Here is a 26826-nt window from a genome sequence, read left to right as displayed (position 1 = left end):
CCTAACAAGACAAACAAAACATAAGATGTATAGGATGCAACAAGACGAAAAAGACGAAACAATGCGAGAAAAATACATAACAAGGCACAAAAGACATACTAAGACGTAAAAGATGTAACAAGATGCAAAAGACCTAACAGGACACAAATGATGTAACAACATTAAAAACACAAAACGACATCAAAGACATAAAAAGATCAAACAAGACACAAAAGTTGTACTAAGATGTAAAAGATGTTTGTAGGTAAAAGGCCGAACAAGACACAAAAGACAGGAGAGGAAAAATGACATAAAAGACATGAAAACAAAAAAAATGTAAAAGATGTAACAAGACAAAAAACTACAACAGACTTAATGTTTCAGAGCCTGTATTTTTTTTATTTTTTCTTTGAGTAAGAAGTCCTTTTTTTTGCACCAGTATCTGTTCTTCTACTTGAGTAAAGAATGTTTTTACTTTTGCCGCCTCTGCAGCTGCATCATTCTGCCTTTACTCTGAACCATAATGAACACAAGCAGACACACACACACACACACACACACACACACACACACACACACACACACACACACACACACACACACACACACACAGCACAGTCATGCTAAAAGAAGCACAACAGCACTCACAATCAAACCTTCAACTGAAAGTATGTAGAACTACGAATGTTCATTATTTTGTAATGCAGCTTAAAAAGACACAAGTACTGTTTGTGCAAGTATTTATATTTCTACTTTTTCTTTTTTTTAATTATTATTATTATTATTATTATTATTATTATTATTATTGTTGTTGTTCTGCTCTATCAAACACAGACTGAGAGGCACTTTTGTATGTTTCTTTTTGTTACCAACCTCATCATCATCATCGCCTGTGAGGTAGTTCATGATAAAAAAGAATTTAGTCCCAGACCTGAAAATGAGGTAGACAAAAAAATAAAATAAAAAAATAATTCAAAAAAAGCACTCAGATAGAAATGCATGATGTAAAGAAAAAATGTTTAGAGAAGACGTTAATGTTTGTGGCAGAATGTGTCACTTCACCTGTACGGGAAAAAAAGAAGAAAATAATCTTTTTAATAATCTTTTAATATTTAGTATTCTTTAATATATTTTGACATGACTGGGGTGTATGGTTTGTGTGTGTGTGTGTGTGTGTGTGTGTGTGTGTGTGTGTGTATGTGTTTTGGGGAATATAGATGTTGACAGGAGGATTTAGATAAAAATAATCGACACAGGCAAAATGAAGCACTGTGAAAAAAGACTAATGAACCACAAATAAAAACCTTCACTTTGTCATTTAATAATAATAATAATAATAATAATGATAATAATAATAATAATAATAATAATAATAATTTGAAATTCAAACAGTTGCCTTTAAAGGGACAGTTCACCCCAAAATCAAAATTACATATTTTTTCCTAGCATGTTGTGCTATTTATCCATTCATCCACCACTAACAGGCTGGAGGAAAAATATTGATTTCAGAGTGAACTGTCCCTTTAACCTCCTGGCCTGAGCAGCTGAGCATTTCATAAACACATCACCTGTCGTCTGTGTGAACTCATTGTCTCACTGTCCGCCTGCACCGAGGTACGTGTACAGTCTGTTTATACAATGAGTTCCAGTGGAGTGCTATGTAGTATGTCTATGCAGGGTAATGAAGGGGTTAAAAAAAATTACTGTTGAATTCAGTCTGTGTTTTTAATCGACGATAAACAGTTAAACTGTCATTTTAAAAACTAATTTTATTGAATTGACTTGTTGATTTCATGCCTATTAAAAGAAGTTTTCTTTCCCTTTAAATTGTCTGTCTTTTTTTTGATGATGAGTAGAAACTGGACAGAAACAGCAAATTCATGAAAATGTTACTCATTTAATAGAAATGCTTGGGTTTGAACACAGAGGCTTATATTATAACTTTGAGGTAACATTTCCAACATTTTATTGCTGAATATCGCCACCTTGTGGACAAAATGTGGCCTGAGGCTTCACGTTCTAAGTTTTTTTTACAGTCACTTAAAGCCCTGTGATGAGATGGGAATGTAAACTATTTATAAAAGTTTATATTAAAAATGTATATGTGTTATCCACCTCAGAGGTACTGATACAGCACTCTGTGTGTGTGTGTGTGTGTGTGTGTCTCTCGGTGTCACACATCAGTGCTCTCCCTATCTGTCGTGTTCCCGGCTTCCCATTGGCTGCGGGAGCGCAGGTTGTGTTCGGGAGCCATGACCTGACCAACAGGGATGCGGTAAGCCGCTAAGCTGCCGGTCAGCAGCAGCATCAGCGTGGCTATCAGGGTAGCTGCCCAACTGCATGCTGGGAGACCAACCTGAGGAAAGAGAGGAGGTTTTAAATAATGAATAAGGGAGAGTCAGAACAAATTCTTCACTTCAGCATTAATAACTGCTTCCCCGTCAGTTTTCCTTTGTCACACATTAAACAGGATTTCATTATGAGGAAAAGTCATTTGCAAATTTTGAAACCGCAAAGGAGAAGAGCTGGACTGCAGCCAAATGCCGACTGTCTGAGGCAACACAACAAATCCTCAGTTCCTTAAAATTGCTATGAACCAATCACAATGTCCACATGCTCCAAAATCTGTCTTTTTGCCATGCAGAAAAGTTTTCACACCCTGAAGTAATGAAGCAATAGACTGGACTGTTCACAATCACAGCAGCCCTTCTGCAGAGCAGTGATGCTTTTCTGCTTAAGACCCTTTTTCTGTACATCATAACATGTTTAACACCATCCAGCAACAGTTTTAGATCTGCAGTCAGTGATAATGGGAAAAAATGTGTCAACATTTAGAAAAGGCGATGGCAACTGAGGAAATTCAGGCTTTTTTATAACGCAGGAGACTTAAAACCTTTGGCTCACAGAAGTCAGAGCAATTATGCTTTTCTGCCTTGAAGAAAAACCTTTTTATGCCAATTTCAGATTTAGTTCCCACCAGTTGGAAGCATGAAATTGTTTTCCAACAATGCTATTCTACAGAGCACGCAAAAAAATGAAGCTAAAATTGAAATCGTCCTGCGCTCGGGGCAAACATGTCGAGGGCTTGAGGAGTGTGCACTTACGGTTCCCAGCAGATTGCTCAGAGCGATGTCAGCATATGCAGAGAGGAAGGCTGCGGACAGAGGAGAGGAGATTAAGCTAAATATATCCTCAACACGCTCACTCTGTATCTTTCTCCAGAGTTTGCCTGCAGTTGGCCTCGATAGGAAACACACCAGAAGCTCCAATTAAAACAAATTTACCTAATGTGTGTGGATAGCTCGGTGCCAAACCGGTCAGCGCTAATGTTCATAGTGAGCGAGATGGACGCTGTGCATAATTTTGTCAGTTTGTCTGCATCCATGATTGGAGGCAAAGGAAGGTTTAGTCTAAATAGATCAATTAAATCAAGCCGAAGTGATAAAATTGCAGAATTATTAACCTCTTCTCTGCAATTAAAGCCATTTGGCACAGAGAAACAGAGAAATTGCAAAAGGATGTGATGGAAATGGGTTTAGATAAGCAGAGATGCAAAGACGGATAAGCAAAGGGGAGTAAAGTGGATGTATAAGAATGAAGGGAAACAAGTCCGTGCACAGCAAAATGAGCCGGCTGAATAAACTAATGTGTTGCATATTAATATAATAACACTTTTTAGTTGTAATTTGAGCGCATTTACCTCCTTAAGAAGGCGTGTGATTTATTCAACAGCATGATTTACTCAGAAGAGCGGCGATGCACTTAGCGACATCGTGATTACTCAAAGGGCTCACACAAATTACATAAACTCACAACCAGATGGCTTTTACACAAGCAGGTGACACATTCGACCCAGTGTGAACTGTGCTGTTTACCAGCCTCGGTTGATTGGCTCCAATCAATCTATGAAAAGGTTCTATGGGACCAGGGGTCACGTGAAAAAGGTCAATTAGCTGAATGTTTTGTTTTTGCTCTGTGTGAGCGTCTTTGGTTTATGTGTATAGCCCAAAAGTACTGAGGATGAGTAAATAAAGTCATTTAATGCAAAGAAAAAGTTTTAAAAGAGCTGGTGAAAGGCTCAAGGTCAAGGTTGCAACATTTTAAATGGGTGTCAGTTTGAGTTATGGTGGGTGGGGGGGCTACATGTCTTATGCTGCATGTCTTTGGACTACAGGAGGAGCCCGGAGCACCCGGAGAGAACCCACGTGGACATGAGGAGAACACGCAAAGTCCTGCCCCAGCCACAAACCCCCCCAGCCAGGAGTCCAACATATTATTTGACATGCACTCTGTTGTGGTTGAAGAACTGCAGACAACAGACTTTAAAAAATCATTATATTTGTTTCAGCACCATGGACAGAGACAATAATAAATACTACATTTGTCTCACCTCTATGGAGAGACTCAATGAGAGATTAAATTTTATTTCAGCACCATGGACAGATCATATTGAAGCAGCTTCTTTTGTTTTTTTTCTCAGTTCTGTCTCCCTCAAGTGGCTGAGCAACATAATCACAGGAATAATGAGAGAGGCCAGAAGGATTTGGATTTTTTCTAAACACATTATACATGTTTGAAAATAGAAAACTAAGCACTGTGTAGCGCTGAACTGTGGAGGTAAACTGTTAAACTGTTGTTCACCATTTATGCGTTCAGGATTTTTGGGGTGGACCTGAAATATGGTTCGGTGACATGCAGGAACCAACACTGATCCCCATGAACCAACACAACATGTAACCATGTAGGGTAACTTATGTAAATATTAGAAAATCTGAAAATTATGTTAATATGGATCTCGGTTTTCTGCAGAAAATTAATTTAAAAAAGGTATTAAGTATGCATGATGCTCACCATGCTAGCTTGACACATGCTTTTGAGCATATTTGTGACAACTAAGCTGTACCGTATTTCAAAACTAGAAGGATGAACCATATGATTAGCAGTATGATATTAGAATAAAGTATTTAGAACAGCAGTCACATGTACCTCAGTCTACATGGACAAACATAAATAAAAAATAATGTGTTTTGCTGGAAAAAAAAATAGTTCTTTTAATATGAACATTGTGTTTTTTTTTACATGCTTTGTACTTGAACTATGTTGGGTACTGTATACAGCAACTGTGTGTGTGTGTGTGTGTGTGTGTGTGTCTCACCACTGGCAATGGCAAAAAGGTGGGTCCTCCAGCTGAAGGTGAAGAAGAGTCCTCCAACGGCCATACAGCCCAGAGCGCCGTTAAACCCCGACAGACCAGAGTACAGAGACGCGTGACGCACCGCCATGGATAAACCTGCACACACACACACACACAGACACACACACACACACACACACACACACACACACACACACACACACAGTGAGGGTTAAGTGAGTCACTGCTGTTGACATCTGGGAGTCACAGAGGGAAAAATGGAGGACAACACACACACATACACACTGGTGTTTGTCTGTTAGATCTGCTGTGCCAGAATCAACCACATGGTGGTGCTGAACTCATGCTGTTGTGTTGCTGCCTTCAGTTTTAATTTGAATCTGTGTGTAACCTAATAAGGGAAAATGTCGATCTTGCCTTTCTACTCCCCCGTAACTAGATATAAAGATTATCTGATCCAACATGGAGGATGGCCTTTTTTCTTAATCCCTGCTAAAAACATATTTTGAATACAGATCTGCCATTAGCAAGCTATTAGTTTGGAGTCTTAAATAACAGTATTTATATGATATGATGTACCACTGAGGAGGAGCTGAGATTTAATTCATTTGTTTTGTTTCTCCGTGAGTTTTCCACGTTCCCGTTCAGCCAGTGGTCATGTGATGATGATGAGCATGAGGGAGGGGAAGTGCTGACGAAGACCCTGCCTGTCTCCTCTCCAGTGAGGCTGAGTTACACTAAAATAAATGGTTTGATGTTTTTTTGTTTCAGGTCTTTTACAGTAATGACCCTTGGAAAAACTCTTGGAATATAAAAGGGTTCTCAGTATAGTTGGGCTCTAGAAAAAAGTCAGGTAATGTATTGGGCTCTTGAGAGTTGGTTCTAGATAAAACCCTTGCAATCTATATAATGTTTTTAGTAGAGCCCCTTGAGTGAGCTCTGGATAAAACCCTTGGAATATAAAAGGGTTCTTGGTAGAACCCCCTGGATAAGTTCTATTTTTAGCATACTCTCATAGGGTGGAAAAATTCTGGATAGAAGCTCACATAGATGGTTCTAGTTATAACCCTTCATGTTGAGTTCTAGGTAGACCCCTCTGAAAGGGTGAAACCTTTATTAAAAGGTTCTCCCAGGTACCCAAAAGGGTTCTCCTCTTGTTTGTATCTAATTTTTCTGAACGTTTTTCATCTTGGACTCCATCATCAGTCTTTCCGTGCTGCTGCTGCTGCAGAGTATTGATGCAGGACTGTAGGTGGAGGGAAACCAGGTCAATGTCTCACCTCTGACTCACATCCACACTAAACAAACACTATACCGTGAGGCTGGAGCTATATTCAGACCGCACAGGAGGGGAAGCTCGCCCAGATAAATCTCACCGAGGCCGGAATTATTGACCTTTTCTCTGCCGGCCTCATGCGGCAGCTGCTCCGTGTCGTTCGGCCCACACGTGAGGGGGAATAACAATAAAGTCACAATGACATCAGGAGGAGTCGAGACCCCGAGTTCAGCTGCAAAGGCCGGCAAGCTTCATTCACAATGACTCAGCAGCATAATGGTTTGCTCTACTGAACTTTGAAATATTTATAACCAGTGGATAGTTTTTGTGTCGCCCTTTCTGGTTGAATCTTGTTGCAGCTCTGACAAAACCATCACCGATGGGCGGGGTCAGAAGTGTGCTCTGTCGCTCCTACAACCAGCAGTGATGTCACAGTGTACTGGCTCACCCTGTAGTTGTTTTCTATGTGTTGCACCTCCAGAATACTCAGAGATAACACGTCTACCAAAATCACACAGGAAGACAATTGCAAAAACTCTCACAAATACACTCAGTAGGGGAAATTATATCCCTGGTTCAGGCAATGTATGCAGAACTATTCCCCAGTCCTCATTTCCAATAATTCTTGCTGGGCTAGAGTCGTGTATTTTAAGATTGCTATTTTATATGGCAAAATACAAATACTACTTTTTGTCTGTCTGTTAAGAACATGGTGGTTTGTGTTGGTAATTATCGCTTTCATAATTATACTGGCAAAAAAGTAAGAGGGATATTAGTACACGAGAGTGATAGCAGTAAAGGTTTCATTTTGTAGTTGTCACAGCGAGATCTTTTCTGAAAACACAGTTCAGAACAAGATTTAAGTTTCTGCAACTTTTTTTTTAAAATTAAATTCCATTTTTAAAATCTGTCAAAATCATATTTAAGACTTTTAAAACATTTAAAAGGCCAAAAAAAATCACATTATTGGATTTCAGACTTTTCAAGGGCCCACAGAAACCCTGAATAAACTGGTAAAGATTTAATCGCACTTAACATTTCTGCTTGCATGACTCCTTCTTTGTGCACACCGAGTCAGAGGGAACAACACTGCATCTGTGTGTGTGTGTGTGTGTGTGTGTGTGTGTGTGTGTGTGTGCGTGTGTGTGTGTAAGCAGAGGTCGTATCAGTCCTGCAGCCCCACCCAGAGCAGCTGCCTGGAGAGGAATGAGCTTTAAAACTGCTTACCGACTGTTTCACTGATATATACACTACTTATGTTTGTGCGAGCATGAACCCTGGGGTGAAAAGTGTGTATTTTTTACCTTCCTGAGTAAAAGTAACACCATGAAATATTACTGAACCCTGTCTGGCTGTGCCCGGCGGTATTTGCTGTAGCAGGCATATATTATTTACACACACGTGCGCTAAGATGAATGTGCTCTTGGGTGAAGGACGAGGAATTATTATTTTGCTCGGTAGCCTTGTTAGTTAAAAGAAGCTGTTTCAAAACCCTGACAATAGTGGCCAAGCTGTAAATGCATGACCATCCACACCAAACAAAAGATAAACGACTGAAATGACAGCAGTATAAATGTAAGTTATAATTCATGTTGTTAACCGGTGGTGCAGCTGCTGCACCCTGATCCTTCCCCGTACTGATGCTGCAGGATTTTTCAAAGAATTCATCTGCAGCAACAGTAAATTTTGGAGACTTGTCTGTAGATAAATGCCCCTGGGGGGGGGGGGGGGGGTATGTGCTGTGATTGATTTCCTCATTAACAGGCATTGTGAGGCTGCAGTTTGGCGAGTCTGGTCCTGAAGCAGACTGACCACACCCCAGCGCTGCCTCCTCGCTCTGTGTCCGCCATCCACCCCCTCCTCTGTCCACTCCCTGTTTTGCTTTCCCTCTTCCACAGCCACCCTCCTTTTCTTCTTCTTCTTCTTCTTCTTCTCTGCATTTGTCTTGTCTCTACACTTCATTATCTTCCTCTCCATCTTTTGTTCCTCTTGTTTCCTTCCTTGCTTCCTTCATCACACCCTCTCACTCTGCTCTCCTCCCCACATAGGGGTGTCATTAAAGACTAATGGCAGTGTGGGAGGGGTCCCCCCAGAGGATCCTAAAATTTTTACAGTTTTTTTACTATGTGTGTGTGTATTTGTGTGTGTGTGTGTGTGTGTGTGTGTGAGTGAGTCACTCCCAGTGTGATGCTGTCTATGCTAATAGAATGAGTCAGAGAGCTTTTATCATATCAAACCTGATATCTCCCTCCTCGTTTCCAGTAGCTGCCTGCATCAAACCACACCGACTAAATGGAGGATAGTGCAATAGGTTGGAATGTACTGTGCATAATGGTTTGTTTTCCAGTGTTAGCGGCTAATGGCTAACTTTGTATTCAGGCCTCTACTCCTCATTCATCTGGCGAATCCTCCGTCATTCTGTCCTTCAGTGCCTTCGAGGGGGGAAACTGTTTGTGGACGCGGCTAAATGGATTGCTCTGTATGTGGGCTCATTCGTTAGCGCTGTCCAGATATCAGCAGCAGGAGCTGCAGAGGGAACTGTTGAGTGAAAAAACTACTTTGTGTGTGTTTGCGTGATTAGTCTCAACTTCCGGCAGCGTTTCTCCAACTAAGAGCCAATTTCAGATGTTTTATAGGCATATTTCTGCAATCCTCTTTCTGTCTGAAGGCCTTTAATGCGTCTATTCATGTGTTCTAAGAATTTTATGTTTGTGATTTATCCCCCTAAGATTACCGTTGGGTCAATGAAGGCCTTTTCTCTTTTTTTGGAAGTTATATCCTTGCTGTATAAACTCTTCAGTCAACTGAGTACAGAAACTACAGTGTGAACAATTTGCAATCAAGATGAAGAGTCTATAACCATGCTAGTTGCTCTGTGAGGCTTCACTAAGGCACAGTTTTTGGCCATTCTGTGTCTCCTGCATGATCGCCCTCAGGTAAAATTATACTCGTCACTGATAAAGACATATAATAAACCAATATGTTAATGCCGTTGTCAATTGCGCCAACTGGCCCAATATAAGCACGCATGTTTGTCTATGTCGATATACATTTCTGTAGTAGATTTTAACATCAACTAAAATGTAGTTACCACTAGAATAGTTAAATAGTCTTAAGCAAAATTAGAAATAGACTTTTACTTCAAATGCATGTGATAGAGCTAATATGACTAATTTTCTCAGCGTTACAACTGCCCCATCACTGTTACAATTACCTCCAGCAAGGGTGCAAATTATAACAGTCTGACTTCTAGCATTAAATACAATATTACAGTCTTGTTTTTCTTAGTAAAAATGCATCAGCTGTATTATTAATCAGTGCACATATGTGTGTTTCTTATACCAAAAGATGACTAGTGCACATCAAGTAATATGTGAGTTATGAGGAAGGTTACAATTGGCCCTGGTCTCCCCTACAGTAACACCCAGTGGTCTTGCTCATGACTGTAAGTATTATGTTGTATTATGATATTAATGCAGGTAATGAATAAACAAAAATACTTTCTTCCTGAACGCGGGGGCAAACTGAGAGCCCTTCACTTCCTCCTCTTTTTTCCTGTTTGATGCTGCTCTACAGTATGTCACACCAGAGACGGCAGATGTGAGATTCTCACTTGAAAATACCTTTTATCTGGTTTCACATCAAATAAATAAATATGGAGCAACTTAAAGAGCTCGGAGTTCAGCAGTGAACCCCAGCTGACTTCTCTACTGCCTCACATCCACTTCCCTCCTGAATTTGATCCCACTTTGAAGCATTTCTACAATTATTTTCCTGTTACGCGAATGCAGCAGGAGGTAACAGCTCTGGCCTACATACAGCCCCTGATCTCCTCCTCTGGAGACCCCTTAGGGGAATAGTTTACACCACAATGGTTTGAGTGGCAGCTCTAAATATGGCCTCACACTCTGCCTGTCCTCTGCGAACTTCATGTCTCTTTTCTCCCTCAGTCTGACCCACGTTACTGTATCTCTCCGTCGTCCTCGCTTCCTCTCACATATAAAATAGACATCGAGAGGTGATGATTAGGATGCTGATTACTCATACAGAGCCGCGGTGAATTCCCCTGCCTGTTGTCAGGGGTGCTGTCTGCTCTCACCCTGAAAAAAATGATTAAACGACGGCGCCAAAGGTCGAAATGAAAGAGACGGTGACGACAGCAATGATACTCAAGTCTTAACTGTTCTGACGGTGCTGAAAGGAAACAATCCTCGTGATGATGATTGGAAGAAATAATGATGATGTCAATGAAAATGATGAAGATGATGATAGTAGGCTGAAGGATGAAGAGGATGATGCTTTCAGCTTTACAGGAGTCTTGTTATGTTATTGCTGATGAAAACCCAACATTTTCCTGCTTTTGCTGCTTCATAAAGCTTTTAAATAACAAAATTATGAGGGACTTTTATTGTGAAGAACTTATAGGAAATGGAGTGTGTTTATACACCGTTTTGACCCAAGCCAAGCATGTCATCAGTAAAGACACACCTTCTAGTGGAGATGTAATCCCAGTCAATGCAAGAAACGTGTATGGAAAAGGGGCAAAAGAGCTGTAGGTGGAAAAAAAAATTCCTTTGACAACTGCAGATTCATGTGACCCAGGAACGTATGCTGATTGTGAACTTTCCCATTGAGAAAGAAAGCCAGATGTTTGTGGATGTTAGCAGGTCTGTCCAGTGTAAAAGGGGTTTAACTTAAACCTTGCTGGTGCGTAAACCCTAGGACAGGGCTGCTAACGACATTACAGCACTTATTTCCCTGTTGATTAAATGCAATATTTAATTTAAACTAGTCGACTAGTCTAAACACTCAGAATGCGGTTAAAATTGAGGAATCTGGATTACAGTTTCAGCGGGTAAACAAACCAGAGCTGGCGTTAGCTACCAGCCTGCTACACAGAGTGGCTAATGTTAGCAGTGCTAGCAGCAGCTGCTGCTCTCCTTTCAGGTTAATGTTTGTGTCTGTGCTTAATGTGGTCACATTATAATATTCCAGTTTATTCTGTCACAATCTACATTCAATGTTATTTCCATTTTCTAGATTAAAACACTGCCAGACCGCGCTGGTTTTACGAGCTGTCATCTGTCTGACTTTGCTGATAAAAACATCTGGGAACACCTGGGCCACCGAGGCATACATGCTAGTGGCCGGAGGCTGCATAACACCTTAGAGGCAACAATTAACTGGCACTGTGCTTGAATAAAATATTGATAAATGGTTTAACGGACTAGTATTTCTGGTGCTGACTTGCAAGGGTGGCAACCTTTAATCATACAGTTGACCAATATCCCTAAATCTTTACAGTCAGCGTTTTGTAGGAACTGAAGGATAATGAATTCAGACCAGCAGAGGAGAGACAGATACAAGTGAAAAGAACAATGAGAGGAACTTTAAAGGCTGATAAGACTTAAAGAGAATAGAGAGAGGACCAGACAGAAGAAAAGGGCTGTTCATGGAGGAGAGGTAAGGCAGAAGAAGAAAGACAGAGCCAAGGGCACAACTTGTTGGAGAGGATGGTGCCGATCCAATACACACGAGCGCACAAACATTTTCAGGCCCTCTTGATCATGTAGGGAGTCCTCATCTCTGATGGATTTATCAGCATCTTTCTCTTTTGTTGCTCCCCTCTCTGGCACTACTTTTTCTCTTTCGCTCAATTTATGCCCCCTGCTTTTTTTTCTCCCCCTTTCAACTCTTTATCCCTTTTCTTTCCTCTCCATCTCCCTCTGACACTTTCCTTTTTGTCTCCTGACACTGATCCTTCTTTTCCCCTCGGGGTCTCTGTCAGGCAGGATTAAGTTTTGAATCTGACCTTGTAGCACTTATTCACACTCTTAACTCTCTCACTGTGTGCCCCGGCTTCATTTGTTTCTGCGCGTGGGTGTGTGTGACTGAATTTACATTTAGTCAGGGCAGCCGGTTCACCAAGCTCCAAGGTGAAATGCGCATTTAATGACACCAAAAGTCACTAATAAAAATAACAATTATAACAAGCAAGTACAAGATTCAAACAAAGAATGAAGACGGTTAAAGTGTGACTAAAATAAGAAGAAACACAGAGGTAAAAAATGCACAGGATTAAAGCATTAAATTCCCTTTATATAGCAGAATTTTAAAGAAAAGATTAAAGAGGAAAGGACTTTTTTAGAATGAGGATCTCAAGCTGCACAGTGTATCATAAAAGACTAACATACAGTATCCAAAATGTAGTTAGGAGCTGTTTCTCGCCAAGGATAAAGCTGGTATTAATCCATATTTTTATTTTTAGTAACAAATCTCATAATAAGTCTGCCAATACATCTGAATTTCCCTACTGTTCACTCAGCCCCATTTATCCCTTCTAAAGATGTAGATCTTACAAAACAAAATGTCACAAATGTATAATTTCATTAAAAAAAAGTTTTCTGTAACAGATGTGTCTGTGACTCTGCCCCCTCAAAGTTCACCAAAGTTAAACTCGTTATCAATAAAAAAAAATGCAAACTAACAGATAATTCCCTTTAATTTATGTGTGTGTGTCCAGGCCCCTTATTGGAGGATGGACAGAAAAGAGGTGGGACTTAAGAAGGGTCAATTGTCAACACCAGCTGCTGTATTTAAAGGGCCTCCTTCTAAAATAAAGTCAGTGCCCTTGGTAACACATTATGTGATGTAGTAAATGTAATAATATTAAAGAAACCCCACTGGCAATACAGTAAATTACTACTAAAACTTCCCAGTTAGCAGTGTCTGCACAAAAATGGAGCCCACAATCAGAAGCTTTATCCTTCAGATATTCAAAGCAATAAAATTAACACTTAAACTTGAATGCAGCCAGAAAAGAGGAGCAGGACTTAATGTATTATACCCTGGTCCCTTGGAATCAGTTAAAAGCCTAACAGCAGCATTTTAAATTTGGGGAAGATAGAAGATTGTCTCTGGTGGAGCTCTGGATGAAAGAAACAGAAGCACAGTTGACTTTTTCAGTTCGGCTGCAACCCTGAGCTGGAGAAAAATGAAATTCACTCGAGGAAACATAGCAGAAAGAAGGAAGAAGGGATGTAAAGAAGGGAGAATGTACAAATGGCATCAATAGAGACCCTGATTGCTGCGTTGCTCTTATGCATTTAACTGCCACGCTCCAGCAGGCTGTTTCCTCTCGGGCTCCACACAAACTCACCACAGTCACATCTCTCTGATTACTTTCTTGTCATACTGTTGTTTTATTGCAGAAGCGTGTGCATGTGCGTGCGTACCTGTCACTGTTAGCACGTGTCAGCGGGTTCGTGCAAGCCTGTGTATGCACGAGCTCACTCCCACTCAGCTGTTTTTTACAGTATGACTCATAGCTACAAATGCACGCACACACACACACACACCAAAGTATTTTAGGACTCTGTATTGTAGCAGCAGACGGAAGCAGGGGGGCAGAACCCTTTTAGACTTCTAGCATTTGTCATTCTCTGTCTCGGTGAATGGAGTCACAGTGAGGCAAATGTAAAAGGCAGACACAGCCACAGGCCTTTGTGTTTGTATATAAGCCAGTAGTTATCCATGCCGAGGCTAATTGTTCTGTGTCTTTCAGAGCGGCTGCCCACAGGCTGCTGCTGCTGCTGCCTGTCGTACAGTTTCATATTCATACGCGCTGCTGACATTCTGTTTTATTTAACCCCGTTAAAACGTACCGTAATTCCACATTTGCCATGCAGGGAGCTGATTCTGCCATCTATAAGAGGTCCTGACTGCTACCTAACATTAAGGTTAATGATACTGCATTATGCTATTGGCACAGGTATGATGACTCATGCCGTGTTAACTGCCAAACATAGTGTCAGTAACCAAACAAGTATGACATTGCTTTTATTCTTATTGTTTTATTGATTATTGTTCCTCATTTATATTAATAAAATGTACTATAAGACAATTTAGGATGGGGTTAAAAGTTATTTAATTTTTGAACTGTAAGTTTGTATACTGTGCTGGTAAGGTAACCCCGTTCTTTCAATCACATTGCTCTTTGGGAATGGGAATGTGACGGCACTGACAGCGTTTCGACTATTCTTAGGAGGACACCCGCTGTGACCCGTACACTGTTACGACTAATCTAGCTGGGTAGCCTCAACGCGTTCAACTAGCCGTAAAACAGTTTAACTTCAACTTCAACATGGTCGATAAACGCTGTCGTATAAAAGGCTCTAATCGCTCAACCAGTGAACAATTAAAATAAATTCTTTCCCAGCATGGAAATGAAGGACTTCACCTACTAATCAGCCAGCGTTGCTAAGAAATACTGAATGGTTTGAGTGGCAGCTGAAGGAGATAATGCATAGGTATGATGAGTGAGATTGGGTAGGGTTAGGGTAAGAATATCAGGGTAAGGGTAGCTCACTTGCCAGTGAGTGAGTGTGTGCTTCATGCACAAGGGTTGGGGCCTTAGCAGTGGCTCTCAATCCATAGCTATCCTGTCGATAAAAGGATAAAAAGCCCCACCAAAAAAAGTCCAACAAAAAAGAACACCAAGGGAAGCCAGTCAGAGGCAGAGCAAAGTGGGTCATGCCTTCACCATCCTGTGAAAAAAATCACTTTGGTCTACTTGTTGAAAAGAAAAGCAAATTTTGGAGATTGTCAAACGATGTTGCTGAGGAACCTGTAAAATAAATCTGTTTATAGTCACATCTTAAGTTAGCTAATGTTTGCAAAATGCTCGCTAACTAACTAGCTAACACTTGCAGATAGAGCTAGAGGTAGATAGCTAGCGATTTGCTAACATTATCTATCAGGGGCTCTGGTTTTCTGCCACAGTCCAAAGACATGCAGCTCAGGTTAATTGTGTGAATGTGAGTGTGAATTTTTGTCTGGAGTCCTGCCCAGGTTGTACCCTGCTTCTTGCCCAAAGTCAGCTGGTTATGGCAGGGTAGGTGCTGTTAAATAATGGATGGATTTCCAAATCGGGGACCTCACAAGAGACAGATTAAAAGACAGAATGGGGGCGACCCTGTGGCTCAGGCGTGGAGACAGAGAGAATTTGAGTCCAGCTGCGAACCGTTGTTGCATTTCTCTCCCCTGTCCCTCCCCTTCCTGTCATCTCTCTACTGTCTATAACAAAGGCACAGAAATGCCTCAAATACTACTACAACTACTTTTTATTTGATCCTTCCTGCGCTGTAAACACAAATATCTTTCAAAATCTACACCCACAGCTTATATTACAGGCCTTTTGTTATGAAAGTTGTCTCCGAGCCAAAGCTGAGATCATCCTGATTATATCATTAGAGGTTATTTTCTTAACAAAGCTCCTCCAGATCCACAGAAGAGTGTTACACAACTGTTATTTACAGACTGACTAGTACTCCCCATGACTACCAACCTGACATTTATGTGTGAGATTTTAGGACTTTCCTTGTAAGTAATAATACCAAAAGTGTGTGTGTTACAGTGAGATACTGGCACTGAAAAATACATGGTAGAGATATTGAAATGTCATCCCAAAACGTCATTCCTGCGTAGTTTAAAGGAGAACTATGTAACACCCTTGCACCCAAAAAATGGGTACTGCAGTCTAAATTATAAGTATTGGAGTGACTTGTTTCCTGCGGCCTCCAACTCAAAGATCTGCAGGTTGCACGGACACCAGTCTTACTTGTTTTGGTGGAAATTTTTTTGGTGGAGAGTTGGCGGCATTATAATGCTAAATCCCAGTTAAAGAAAATCTAGCTTGCAAATCTAAGCCCATTATTCCAAAAACAAAAGCGCACTGCTCTGACAATTCACACTCTGGAAACAGGGTTCCAGACTCCATTAACATATCGCTCAGTTTATCTGTTGTAAACATCTTCTAAAAATATTTCTAATGATTTCTTATGACTCACAAACAGATACTGACTCATTCGGCAAACATTCAGTGATAATTTTAGCTCCATGTAAAGTACAGAAACATGAAAAACAAAAGCAAAAGGAGAACATACTGGCTGTAGCATTGTTGTCAGAGTTAACATAAGTGGAAAAAAAAACAATTGAATCGCGCGGCTCTTCTAGACTTTCCAAATGTTATCGGACAAAGTGGATAAAATTCTGATCATGAAGTGATTCATGTTGTCGAAATGCGGCATGAAACTTGTTCGTGAGTGAGTGAGTGATTCATGCAACCGGAGACCTTCAGCTCGAAATACAAGCTCCAAAATAGCTGCTTTTCTCAAATTTAATTGATATATTTCCAGTATCAAGTATAGAGGTTATGTAAGAATTGCGCACTAGCTAGTATGAGGCAGGAGGGGCGAGTCTCAAGTTTCAAACAACTGATTCATGACTTAATTCAATTTTGCATGTTTCCTTAATCAGTGCAGTAAATCATATCACCAATCACAGCACGGTGATGGCAACCAGTGTCAAATTCTGTGGAAATATGGAGGAAACAACTGAAGCTTTTCTGCTGCACCATGTACAGTGTGACCTACAAAAGAACACAATAAAATCCCCACTTTACTAACTCTCCCACTCCTCCCATGTGGGAACTCAAAAACACGGATGGAGACTCACCAGCTAACGTTCCGACCGCCGATCCCAGCAGAGCGTGCACGGCCAGCAGGGGGGAGTAGAGCAGGGCGGCCCCCAGGATCAGGAGGGAGGGCCCCAGGGCTCCACAGGCGAAGATCTGACCCACGCCGAGAGGGATGCCACGCATGACCTGAGCAAGGGACGAGAGGAGTTAGAGGAGGGTTTTACACGATGGAGCGTATTGCCAATTATTAAACACGAGTTTTATGTTCAGGTGTAAAATCCCGAGAGCAGAAACACTCTCAGAAAACACATGAAGAGAAAATGTGTGGAACCTATCCAGTCAAAATCAGCCTCTTTTCTTTGCCCAGTTAAGCACGCACACACACGCACACACACATATGCTGCTTTCCCAACAGTCAGTGAGAAGTGAAGCGTTTCCATGGCGACGTGATGGGTGCACCTGCCCGTCGCTGATATTTACAAGTCATAAATGGTCTTTAATTATGTTGCTGCCGCACAACTCCTTGCACGAACGTGCTCCTGCGTGTATGTGCACGGGTGCGCAGGGAGATTATATACGCGGCCGCGATGGCGGTGCAGCCGGAGCGCCATCCACGGCAGAGTGAAAGCCGAAGACATTAAATATAAATAGGACCGACGTCATCGCCATCTCAGGAGAGGAGCAGGGGAAAGATGGGAGGAGGGAACGGAGATGGAAGAAAAGGAAGGAGGAGAGCAACAGAACATTAAAAAAAAGGAATGAAAAGGGGAAAAATAGGAGGAGAGGTGAATGAAGGGGATGAGATTGATCCACAAAACAAAATCTATCACTTAAATGTGCCGTCCTCGGAAATGTGGTTACATAGACTACTTGTTTACTGTTGGATTACAATGGTGGAGAGAAAAGGAGGATTGAAAAAAGTGATGCAGAAAGTGGGAGAAGGAGGAAGGAGATTAGCATGGCAGAGCAGAGAAACGGGGAGGAGGGAAGCGGAGAGATGAAAAGGAGGATTTAGAGGTTTCAGATCTCCCAAGTAACAAACCAGAGGGAATTTATGAAATGAAAGGGACGGCGTTTATGAGGCGAGAGACGGACAGATGGAGGGAGGAAGTCTTAAATATAGGAAGAAACCGAGCGACGGAAGGAGATACTGTGAGTCAGGGAGCTGAAACTTGTGGAAAGTACTGATGTTGTGTGAGGGACAGACTGCGCCACGGGGCGTGATGCTTGTTAATGGAATCGTGTGTAAATCTTGACTCTATATTCAGGACACCTAACAACGCCAGGAGGGTTTAGGCAGCGTGGCTAATCTAGTTTTCACAGTCAGTTTGCAGATCATGATGTGCAGAAATGTACTACATCCTTCTCCGCTCTTGGTTCACACCGTGCTTCGAAAACACACAATGTGGTAAATTAATCCAACACATTTAGACCACGTTCTCTGTCAGACGGTTTAATATCATCTTACAGGCCTAGTTAGGTGTCGTCTCCGTCTTCAGTATAATGTTAAGAGGGTATTTCCAGGAAGAAAGAATGAAGCAGCATCATCCTGGAGACAGAGATAAATGTGTTTTCCCACTTTATAAGGAGCTCTTAAAATAAAAAAGTACATCTACAGTGTTTAGGTTAATGTGGTGAATGAATAAACTGACTTTTACATTCAGGTTTGATGCAGCAAACTTCCCCAAGTGGAACCAAACTGGAAACTTAGACCACAGGGACACTTCAAATGATTTTCTAAAATGCAGTTCATCCCCAAGTTGGAACCTGAGATGTCAAGCCGAGGCAGAAGAGCGAAAAGCTGCAGTTCCTCAAAAGGCCACTTGAGGCAGACTCTTAACAGCAAGTCAATCCCCATATTAAAATGCCCAACTGTACAGCAGCAACAAGTTTACAAAAAATTGGTCCGAAAATTTGATTTGGTCTCTAATCCATGACAACAGGGGGAGATTTATTGTTAAAGTTATGCATTGCATCACGCTAGGTCGCTGCTTCATTCGACCGCCTCAGCTCCACCCACGCTGCGCTCTTTGCCCGTTTTTTTCATATTATCCTGGAGTTAGCTGAGTCACACACTACCAAGATAGCGAAGGCCAGAGACACCACACCGTGAGTTTCAAAACAGCTTTAGAAACCTGTAGCTCACTGAGGCTCCGTCCGCTATAGATTTTACAGTCTGTGTTTATTACCAGCTGCCGGTATTGTGCGACTTTGTGAGTCAGGTGAGGTGGTGGATACACCTACTGTGGTGGAAACTACCACAGAGACTATCTGAGTAATTTTACAGGTATTTATACACCTGTCTGTCATGTAATAATGTAGTTCTGAGTGTTGAGTATTCACGGGTCAAACATGTTGCTGCTGCTGTTGCCAGGTGGTCTATTTTTTTTTCTTTTTGTCAATCCGTTTCTCTCTTGCACATCATCTTGCTGCTGTTCACAGTTTCTGTTTCATCGCTGCACAATGTAGTGACATGACTGATTATGATGGGATTAAAGTCATGGAGGTGCTCTGGAGAAAATTAAATTACACCTCCTCTCCTCATTCCCATCTTAACAGGGCTGAAGAAAATAAGAGGAAGAAAATGTCCTTTTAAGGACACTACTGGCTGCCACGACTGGAAAGCTGCGTAACACACTGTCGTAACCATGTCATGACACGTGTCACGAATATGAAGGAGACTTTAGGAAAGTTGTGACTGTTGAGATGTCTTTGTCATAACAACTTGACATTAAACTGTTTAGCATTATGTTTTATTAGACTGTCAAATGTTGAGCTGATGGACAGATAGCAGTTAGCTACTTGTTGCTAATTCTTGCAATTCTTGACGGGTCGCGGGGGACTGGAGCCCATCCCAGCTGACATCGGGTGAGAGGCGGGGTTCACCCTGGACAAGTCGCCAGTTCATCGCAGGGCTCACGTAGAGACAGACAACCACTCACTCTAACCTATTACGCTGCATGTCTTTGGACCGCGGGAGGAAGCTGGAGAACCCGAATAGAACCCACGCGGACACAAGGAGAACATGCAAACTCCGCACAGAACTCCCCAGCACAATATTACGCGAATTGACTGATGATCTCGCATCATGTTGCTGTGTTCACCAGCTTGTCCCTAACTCTGTCTGTTTGTTATTTGGCGCCGGGCGTCTTGATGCGAGTGGTGAGAAGAGACCAAACAGTAAAGCTGTGGACCATAAAACCTAAACAATTAACTGAATGATGCTAAATCACTCTGTAGAGCTGAGAGGAACACAGATAATGGTCTCTGTGTTCATCACTGAGTGAATCTGCCCACATTACACATATTTACTCATTGCTACTGTCGTTTGAAAATGATTGCAACATTGTGCATAATACAATATCATGTGTTACTCTGCTAAAATATAGAATTTGAATGAATATACAGTGTATTGTATATTTACAGTATTTTGTTTGTTGTCATTATATGCACAAATGCTAGCAAGTAATCTTTATGTACATTCATTACATTTGGAGGATGATACAGAGCTCGTCTGACTGATTCGGATCACATAATCTGCTCTGTCAGCTTCCAAACAAAAGCCTTGAGATTAAAATCCAGTCGCTCCTCAAGCATCCGAACGCCAGCTGGCTCACGGAGATCAAACGACGACCGCGGCAGCTGGTAAGAGTCTGGATTCTTCCGCCAAAGTTTCAGCAAGAAGCGGCTCCAGGCGAGCGCATCTCATTTATATTCAGCGGTCGAGGTGAACTATCTGTTTTCTTTACAGTGTGTGCTGTGCAACAGCTTGCATTCTAATCAAGTGGACTTTTCAGTGAGGTGTAAATTTTTGGGCCTCTGGGTTTTACTGTTGTTGTTTGTTTTCCTCTCCCTGCACAAAGGTAACAGCGGCTGTAAAATCACCCTGAATGTATCCTTCCTGGAAACACTCACACTGTTTAAACCTGCACTACCGTGTCCAAACACAAGCTCTGATTATTCTGCACAATCAAAGAAAATGAACAAAAGTAACATTAACGCTTTTATTTGCAATACGAGTGCAATGTAATGCAACGCCTTACAACCAGCCAGTGTGACTTTCAATCACTAAGAATCGTTAATTAAAACAGTTTGGGCTGATTATAATTTCCGAACAGGAGCTCCATCAGTGACTGTTGCTAAGTAACTGGTGAGTCATAGCTGGCTGATCTTATACATATTGTGCTGCTATCAGTTACTTCACTCTGGAGACTGAGCTGCTACATGCACGCACACTAACACACACACAGGAAAGTTCTGCTTGGTTTTTTCATACACCCTGTCCTTTCTAATAGTTCCCTTTGAGACTACTAATGATCTGCACCTGTTTTTGTGATCGTGTGACTTGACGGCCGTCTGCAGATGTTACTCCGACGGATCCCCATCGTGATGCAGATGATGAAAAAGCGCAAACTGAGCCTCAGAGAGTCCTTTCCCTCTCATCAGAGCAGGGAAAACCCATCAAACATGAACAGCTTAATACACCAAAGAGGAGACGCAGCATCTTGACTGTTAAATCAATACTATGTTGGTCATTTGATCGTGAAAAGAAAGCAGGAAAAACCTCTATAATGTGGAATCGTTCAAAAGGATCATGTCAGGAGTTTATGCAGCTTTCTACAGCATAAACATTCCTGTGAATTGCTGCATTTAAGATTTAAAATGTATGTGATCTGCAAAACTACAGACTATATTTCTAATACTGTGCTTTGCTTTGGTATGTGGATGTCCAGACGTTTTTCTTATTATAGACTATTTCATATTGCTATTATGCTGCAATATTAATATAGATAAAACCAAAGTATTATTATTAAAATTATTCCTACTTGAATGGATAGTTCACCCAAAAATGAAAATTCAGTAATTATTTACTCACCCTCATGCTGATTGAAGGTCAGGTTTAGTTTTTTAGTCCACAAAACACTGCTGGAGTTTCTCAGGAAAACAGTGTTGCAGAATCTCCCAAACAATGGAAGTAATTTAATTTATTATTCTGCTGTATGCTGTTTTCATACTTGACTGGTTGATTCATGTGATTAATCACATCACTGTCACTTTACTGTGTAACATGTTTTTTTTTTTACTTCTATTATTATTTTAGTCTTACATAACTCTTCTTATTTATTTTTTATTTTCCCTCTATATTTGTCCTTATTGTTATCATATCATCACGTATTAAGTGACAAGCTCATTTAAAAATACTCATCAAACAGGTTGCAACTAAGGTCTGACCTTTCACTGGACAGATACCCAATCTAATCTTATCTTATCTTATTGTACTATACAGCATTTGTCCCCAAGACTTTTTGTGGTCCTCAAAATCACATTTCAACATGTTAACTTAAATCACAATTTCAGGGTTTGTACACTTTTTCCAAAGTCAAATTCAAGCATTTTTCAAGCACTTTCAAAGTGAGTTTTCAAGCTCTTCCAGCACCTTAAAGCCGTGTTAAATGACATTTTAACCTGTAACTACATGTGTTTACTCAAGTATGTTACTTAAGTATAAATTTGATCAATCATGATTTATGGTTCTGCTTTTGAACAGCGACCCGCTTCCCGTATGATTCAACACAAACATTTAATTCAACGTCGGATCGCCTTACCTCTGCTGCAACGAGCTCAGTGCCGTTGGGTTCCAGCGCCCCCGGTGGCGTGGCCGTGCGGTGCGGGAAGTAGGGGTTGTCCGGACCGGTGCAAAGGAGGTAGAGGACGATCGTGATGTTGAAGGGAAACACGGCGACGGGAACGTCCCAGCGGTCCAAAACCTGGGAGAGACCACTGAACAGGAAGACACTGGAGACAGGGGACAGGGGGTGAACTTGTTTACATACATGCTCTTTGCAGACATGTGCAGTGTCCATATTCTGTTGGGCTGCTGGAATATTTTCTGGAAATATGTGTAAAAACTCCTAACTGACATTAGCTATAGTGTCTGTTGGAGTGATTATCATATGGTTATTTAATAATTAATAGATAGATTAATTAATCTCTTGATTTGTTTCTTGATTTATTGTTTTATGTGTGTGTGTTTGTGTGTCTTACCATGTGGCTGACCCTAAGCAAACAGGCAGCAGCAGCCACCAGTACCAGTCTCCAGCTGAGCTGAACACTCCCATCAGTAGAGACACCAACATGCCGTTAAAACCATGGAGACCTCCCGACACCTCAGCACTAAACACACAGAACAGGAGGATTCACTCTTCACAAATACATCCTGCGTTTTGTATTTATTCTATATACACAAACATAGCATGGCTTATAATTAGCAGAGGCCTCAGGGTGACATTAAACATATTCAGTGTGTCAAAATTAGGAGCCCCAGTTCAGCTGGAATTATTTTTAATACCTTAAAACAAGGTTGTGCATTAGCATATATTATACTGTGCATGGCATAAATATTAGGACAGGAACTAAAATAAGAATTGTTAGGCGGTGGGTGTGGGTGAACGCAGTGATATCAGTCATGGAGCTGTTGTTCTCATGAATTTTAAGCAGGATCCTCCATCAACTTTAGCCATAAGATCGAGCAGATTACAGGATTGTGTAACAGGGTCGACTTCCCAGCAACAGAGATGTTTTTATTGAGGGTTCGACTGTTTGAAAGGGTAATTTTTCTGTTGTGTGGTTTTGAGTGTCCTGGTCATTAAATGTGTGTATACATACATGCACTTTCTTTAGCTTCTATACCAAAGGTGTCAGGAATTACCATAAAATCTACATTTATAAACTCATGATGAACACAACAAACCACTGATAAACACTGATTTATAGCAATATAGAAGTACATCGCAGCCATCCATCCGTCTCAAACTGCTTATCCTGAGTTGGGTCGCAGAGGTAACAGTTCCAGCAAGGGGACACCAGACTTCCCTGTCCTTGGCCACATTAACCAGCTCTGACTGGGGGATCCCGAGACGTTCCCAGGCCAAGGTGGAGATATAATCCCTCCAACTAGTCCTCGCTCTGCCCTGTGGCCTCCTCCCAGCTGGACGTGCCTGGAACACCTCCCTCGGGTTGCGACCAGGTGGCGTCCTTACAAGTTGCCCGAATCACCTCAACTGGCTCCTGTCTACACAAAGGAGCAGCAGCACAACTCACCAGCTTCTCATCCTGCCCCTTAGGGAGATACCAGAAACCCTCCTGAGAAAACCCATTTCGGCCGCTTATATCCATGATATCGTTCTTTCGGTCGTGACCTACCCTTCATGACCATCGGTGAGAGTAAGAACGAAGACTGACCAGTAAATCAAGAGCTTTGCCTTATGGCAAAGGCAAAGACGGCAAAGTACATCACAGCAACAATCAAATTTACTGAATGTAATGTAAGGTTTCTCACCACCTCATGATGAACTTGCACTGTTCACTGAAATGCTAGGGGGCATTTTGCAGTAACTTTAACCGGCCAGTAAGGGGCAGATCAAAAACTGCAGTGATGTGCCATATTTCCCATCATGCATGGCTTGAGTAGTTTGCAGGTTAGCTATTTTATGTTCCTAAATGAATTGCTTTTGTTCAGAACATGGTGGCTTATGTTGGTAACTTCCTGCCACTTTTGTCCCGCCCCTTTTTGGAGCCTTGAAACTTTCTCATAGGCTGTTTCCTGTACTTAAATATGATATTTGCCAGACTTGTGTGTTGAAAAGAAAACCAAAATTTTAAGATAGTTAAAAGATAATGCTGAGGGACCTCTAAAAGTGACATATATTTACAGTATATAGTCATATCTTCAAGCCATATTATGTAACATTTATGCATTAAAATGTAAAGTTACTTGTGTGTGTGTGTGCTTATGTTATCCCAGATGTTTCCAAAAACGTTCAAACACCTAGAATCCAACAATCCAGAATTTATTCAGTGCTTTTCCTTCTAGCTGCTGCCAGTTAGTTGTGTCACTTTTACAGGTCATCCAGCAAAAATTGATTCCCTTTTCAACTTAGAGCAGATAACGTAGCCTGTCAAAGTACAGAAAAACATGAAAAGATAGGTAGCAAGCTTGCTCAGCAGTTACTGGAGCACAGAGCAAAAAAAAGGCGGGACTAAGGAAGGGTCACTATAAATTTTTCTACTGGTTTACAGTTTTAACCATTAGTGAGGTGGCTGTTACATTTCTTGATCCCAGCTGTATTTTGCTGCTGCTAAACCTGTTGTTTCCTGTGTTGAATGTAAGTATCCCACCTGTCTTGTCCTATGATAACAGCTGTTAGCGTAGAGGCCAGTACCCCCAGAGTTCCCAGCAGGCCCTGCCAGGGGGAGGCCCAGTACAGCGCAGCCAAGATGAGAGCACCACTCAGCGGGTTGTTGGCCAGAATCACCCTGGCCACCCCTCTCAGCCCCCACACCGACAGCTGCAGCACAAACAACTTGTCTGAGAACACAGAAAGAAAAACAATTTACACATTTTCCTTGGCAGCATTTTCTCCTCAAACCTTTTGGGAAAAATAAATATTTCCAGCCCCCCCCCTCAAAATGTAGTAAAAGTGGAACTAAAGACGCAAACACAACACAAAACTTGTTTCTCAGTTGGGTTCCTTGACGTGAACGTGGGGTTTTATAAGACAAGTTTAATGATGTTGTGTTTTATGTTTGAGGAAGAGTGCAGCAGCATTCATCGTGGGAGTTGTGTGATGATTACATCTACATATTTTAATGTCGGCGTAAGCATTTCACCCCCATTTATTCATGATTGAGACAGCTTAACTCAAGTGTTTGAGATTTTTATCTCGTTGAAAAGTTTTGTATTTAATCACATTATAAAAAGACTTGATGAATTATGTATTTTCAAAGCAGTTTGATAAAAGTCCAACAATTTCATACATTTTATATTTGGGTTTAAGATTAGGGCGCAGCAGTGAGAGTTTTCCTACCCTGCATGTACTTATCCAGGTGCTTCATGTCCCCGTTACACAGCAGCAGACCGTTTAACGCACGCCGACTGAGGCTGGCACGGCTCCTGCTGGCCTCCACCTCCGCTTTGGTATCAATCCACATCCCTGTAGCTGCTGGACCACACCACTGCAGATCTGATGAATATGTTGCAGAAGTGCTGGAAAACCCCAGAGTTCCACTGTTCCACTTTGTTGCGTCTTTTTGTTCTTCTCACTCGTCTGCTTGTTCCCCTGATGCTTCTTTCTCCTTCTCTGTCATCCCTTCTTCCTTTTCCCTCCTCCTCCTCCTCCTCCTCCTCCCTCTCTCTTCTCCGGTGAGGTTTAAGGGGATGACTTATAAACTGGTGGACTGGGTAACGTATTCACCCAGCTCTCGGCCGGCCGCGCCAGAGAAGAACAAAGTCCAACACCATCGGGACTGGACAAGGAGAGGAGGATTGGTCCATCCCCTTGCTCAACTCACCTCACCTTGTCCCTCTGTCCCAGCCTCGCCGACATCTCTTCACCTACTGTTTGTCCATTTAAGCTACTCATCCACTTTTTATTGCAGTGTGCACATCAATGTTTGTCTTTCCTTCATTTGTAAAACCATTAGTGGGTGTTTTGTTATCTAAAGTTTATCCAAAAGGTGTAATGTGTAACCAGGCTATCTCTGCTGCTTTGTCTCCTTAACAGATTTAGGAGCAGCGGTGAACTCAGGCTGTCTGAGGGACAGGGGTGGGGGGGCTGAGGGCTCCAGCTATATGTGGTGGGGCACCAGTGCACTTAAAATGGTGCACTGAAAGGGCTCTAGGCCACTCTAGAGGGCACTTCTTCATGTTTTATCTTTAGTAAGGACAACATTTGGCCATTCTAGAGGGCACTTTGTCATGTTTTGTCTACTTGAAGGACACTCTGGAGGAGACTTTCAAGGACATTGGGCCACTCTAGGGGGCCCTTTTTCATGTTTTGCTCTCTCGAAGGCCCCCCTGTGGGCACTTTATCATGTTTTGTCCTGTGGAAGAGTACCCAAGCGGGCACTTTATTGAGTTTCTTGGACACTAAGCCATCC

The 26826-nt window shown here is 41.7% G+C and overlaps 1 protein-coding gene across 1 annotated transcript; it reads right to left on the bottom strand.

Annotated features, from left to right (window-relative positions):
* Positions 1-1730: 1730 nt before the first annotated feature.
* On the bottom strand, positions 1731-26348 carry LOC146305461 (urea transporter 1). Its single transcript, XM_084712212.1, has 8 exons — positions 25755-26348; positions 25066-25255; positions 22933-23061; positions 22494-22683; positions 16926-17073; positions 5135-5269; positions 3084-3133; positions 1731-2335 (listed from the first exon to the last, which is right to left on the bottom strand). Exons 1-8 carry the CDS (start codon positions 25876-25878, stop codon positions 2153-2155), a joined length of 1149 nt encoding a protein of 382 aa, XP_084568338.1. The 5' UTR covers positions 25879-26348; the 3' UTR covers positions 1731-2152.
* Positions 26349-26826: the final 478 nt, after the last annotated feature.

The sequence above is a fragment of the Lutjanus erythropterus genome, chromosome 23 (genome assembly GCF_056507025.1).
Source record: "Lutjanus erythropterus isolate fLutEry1 chromosome 23, fLutEry1.hap2, whole genome shotgun sequence".
Taxonomy (NCBI): Eukaryota; Metazoa; Chordata; class Actinopteri; order Lutjaniformes; family Lutjanidae; genus Lutjanus; species Lutjanus erythropterus.
Note: the sequence above shows the minus strand (reverse complement) of the source record. Positions and strands in the feature narration are given on the sequence as shown.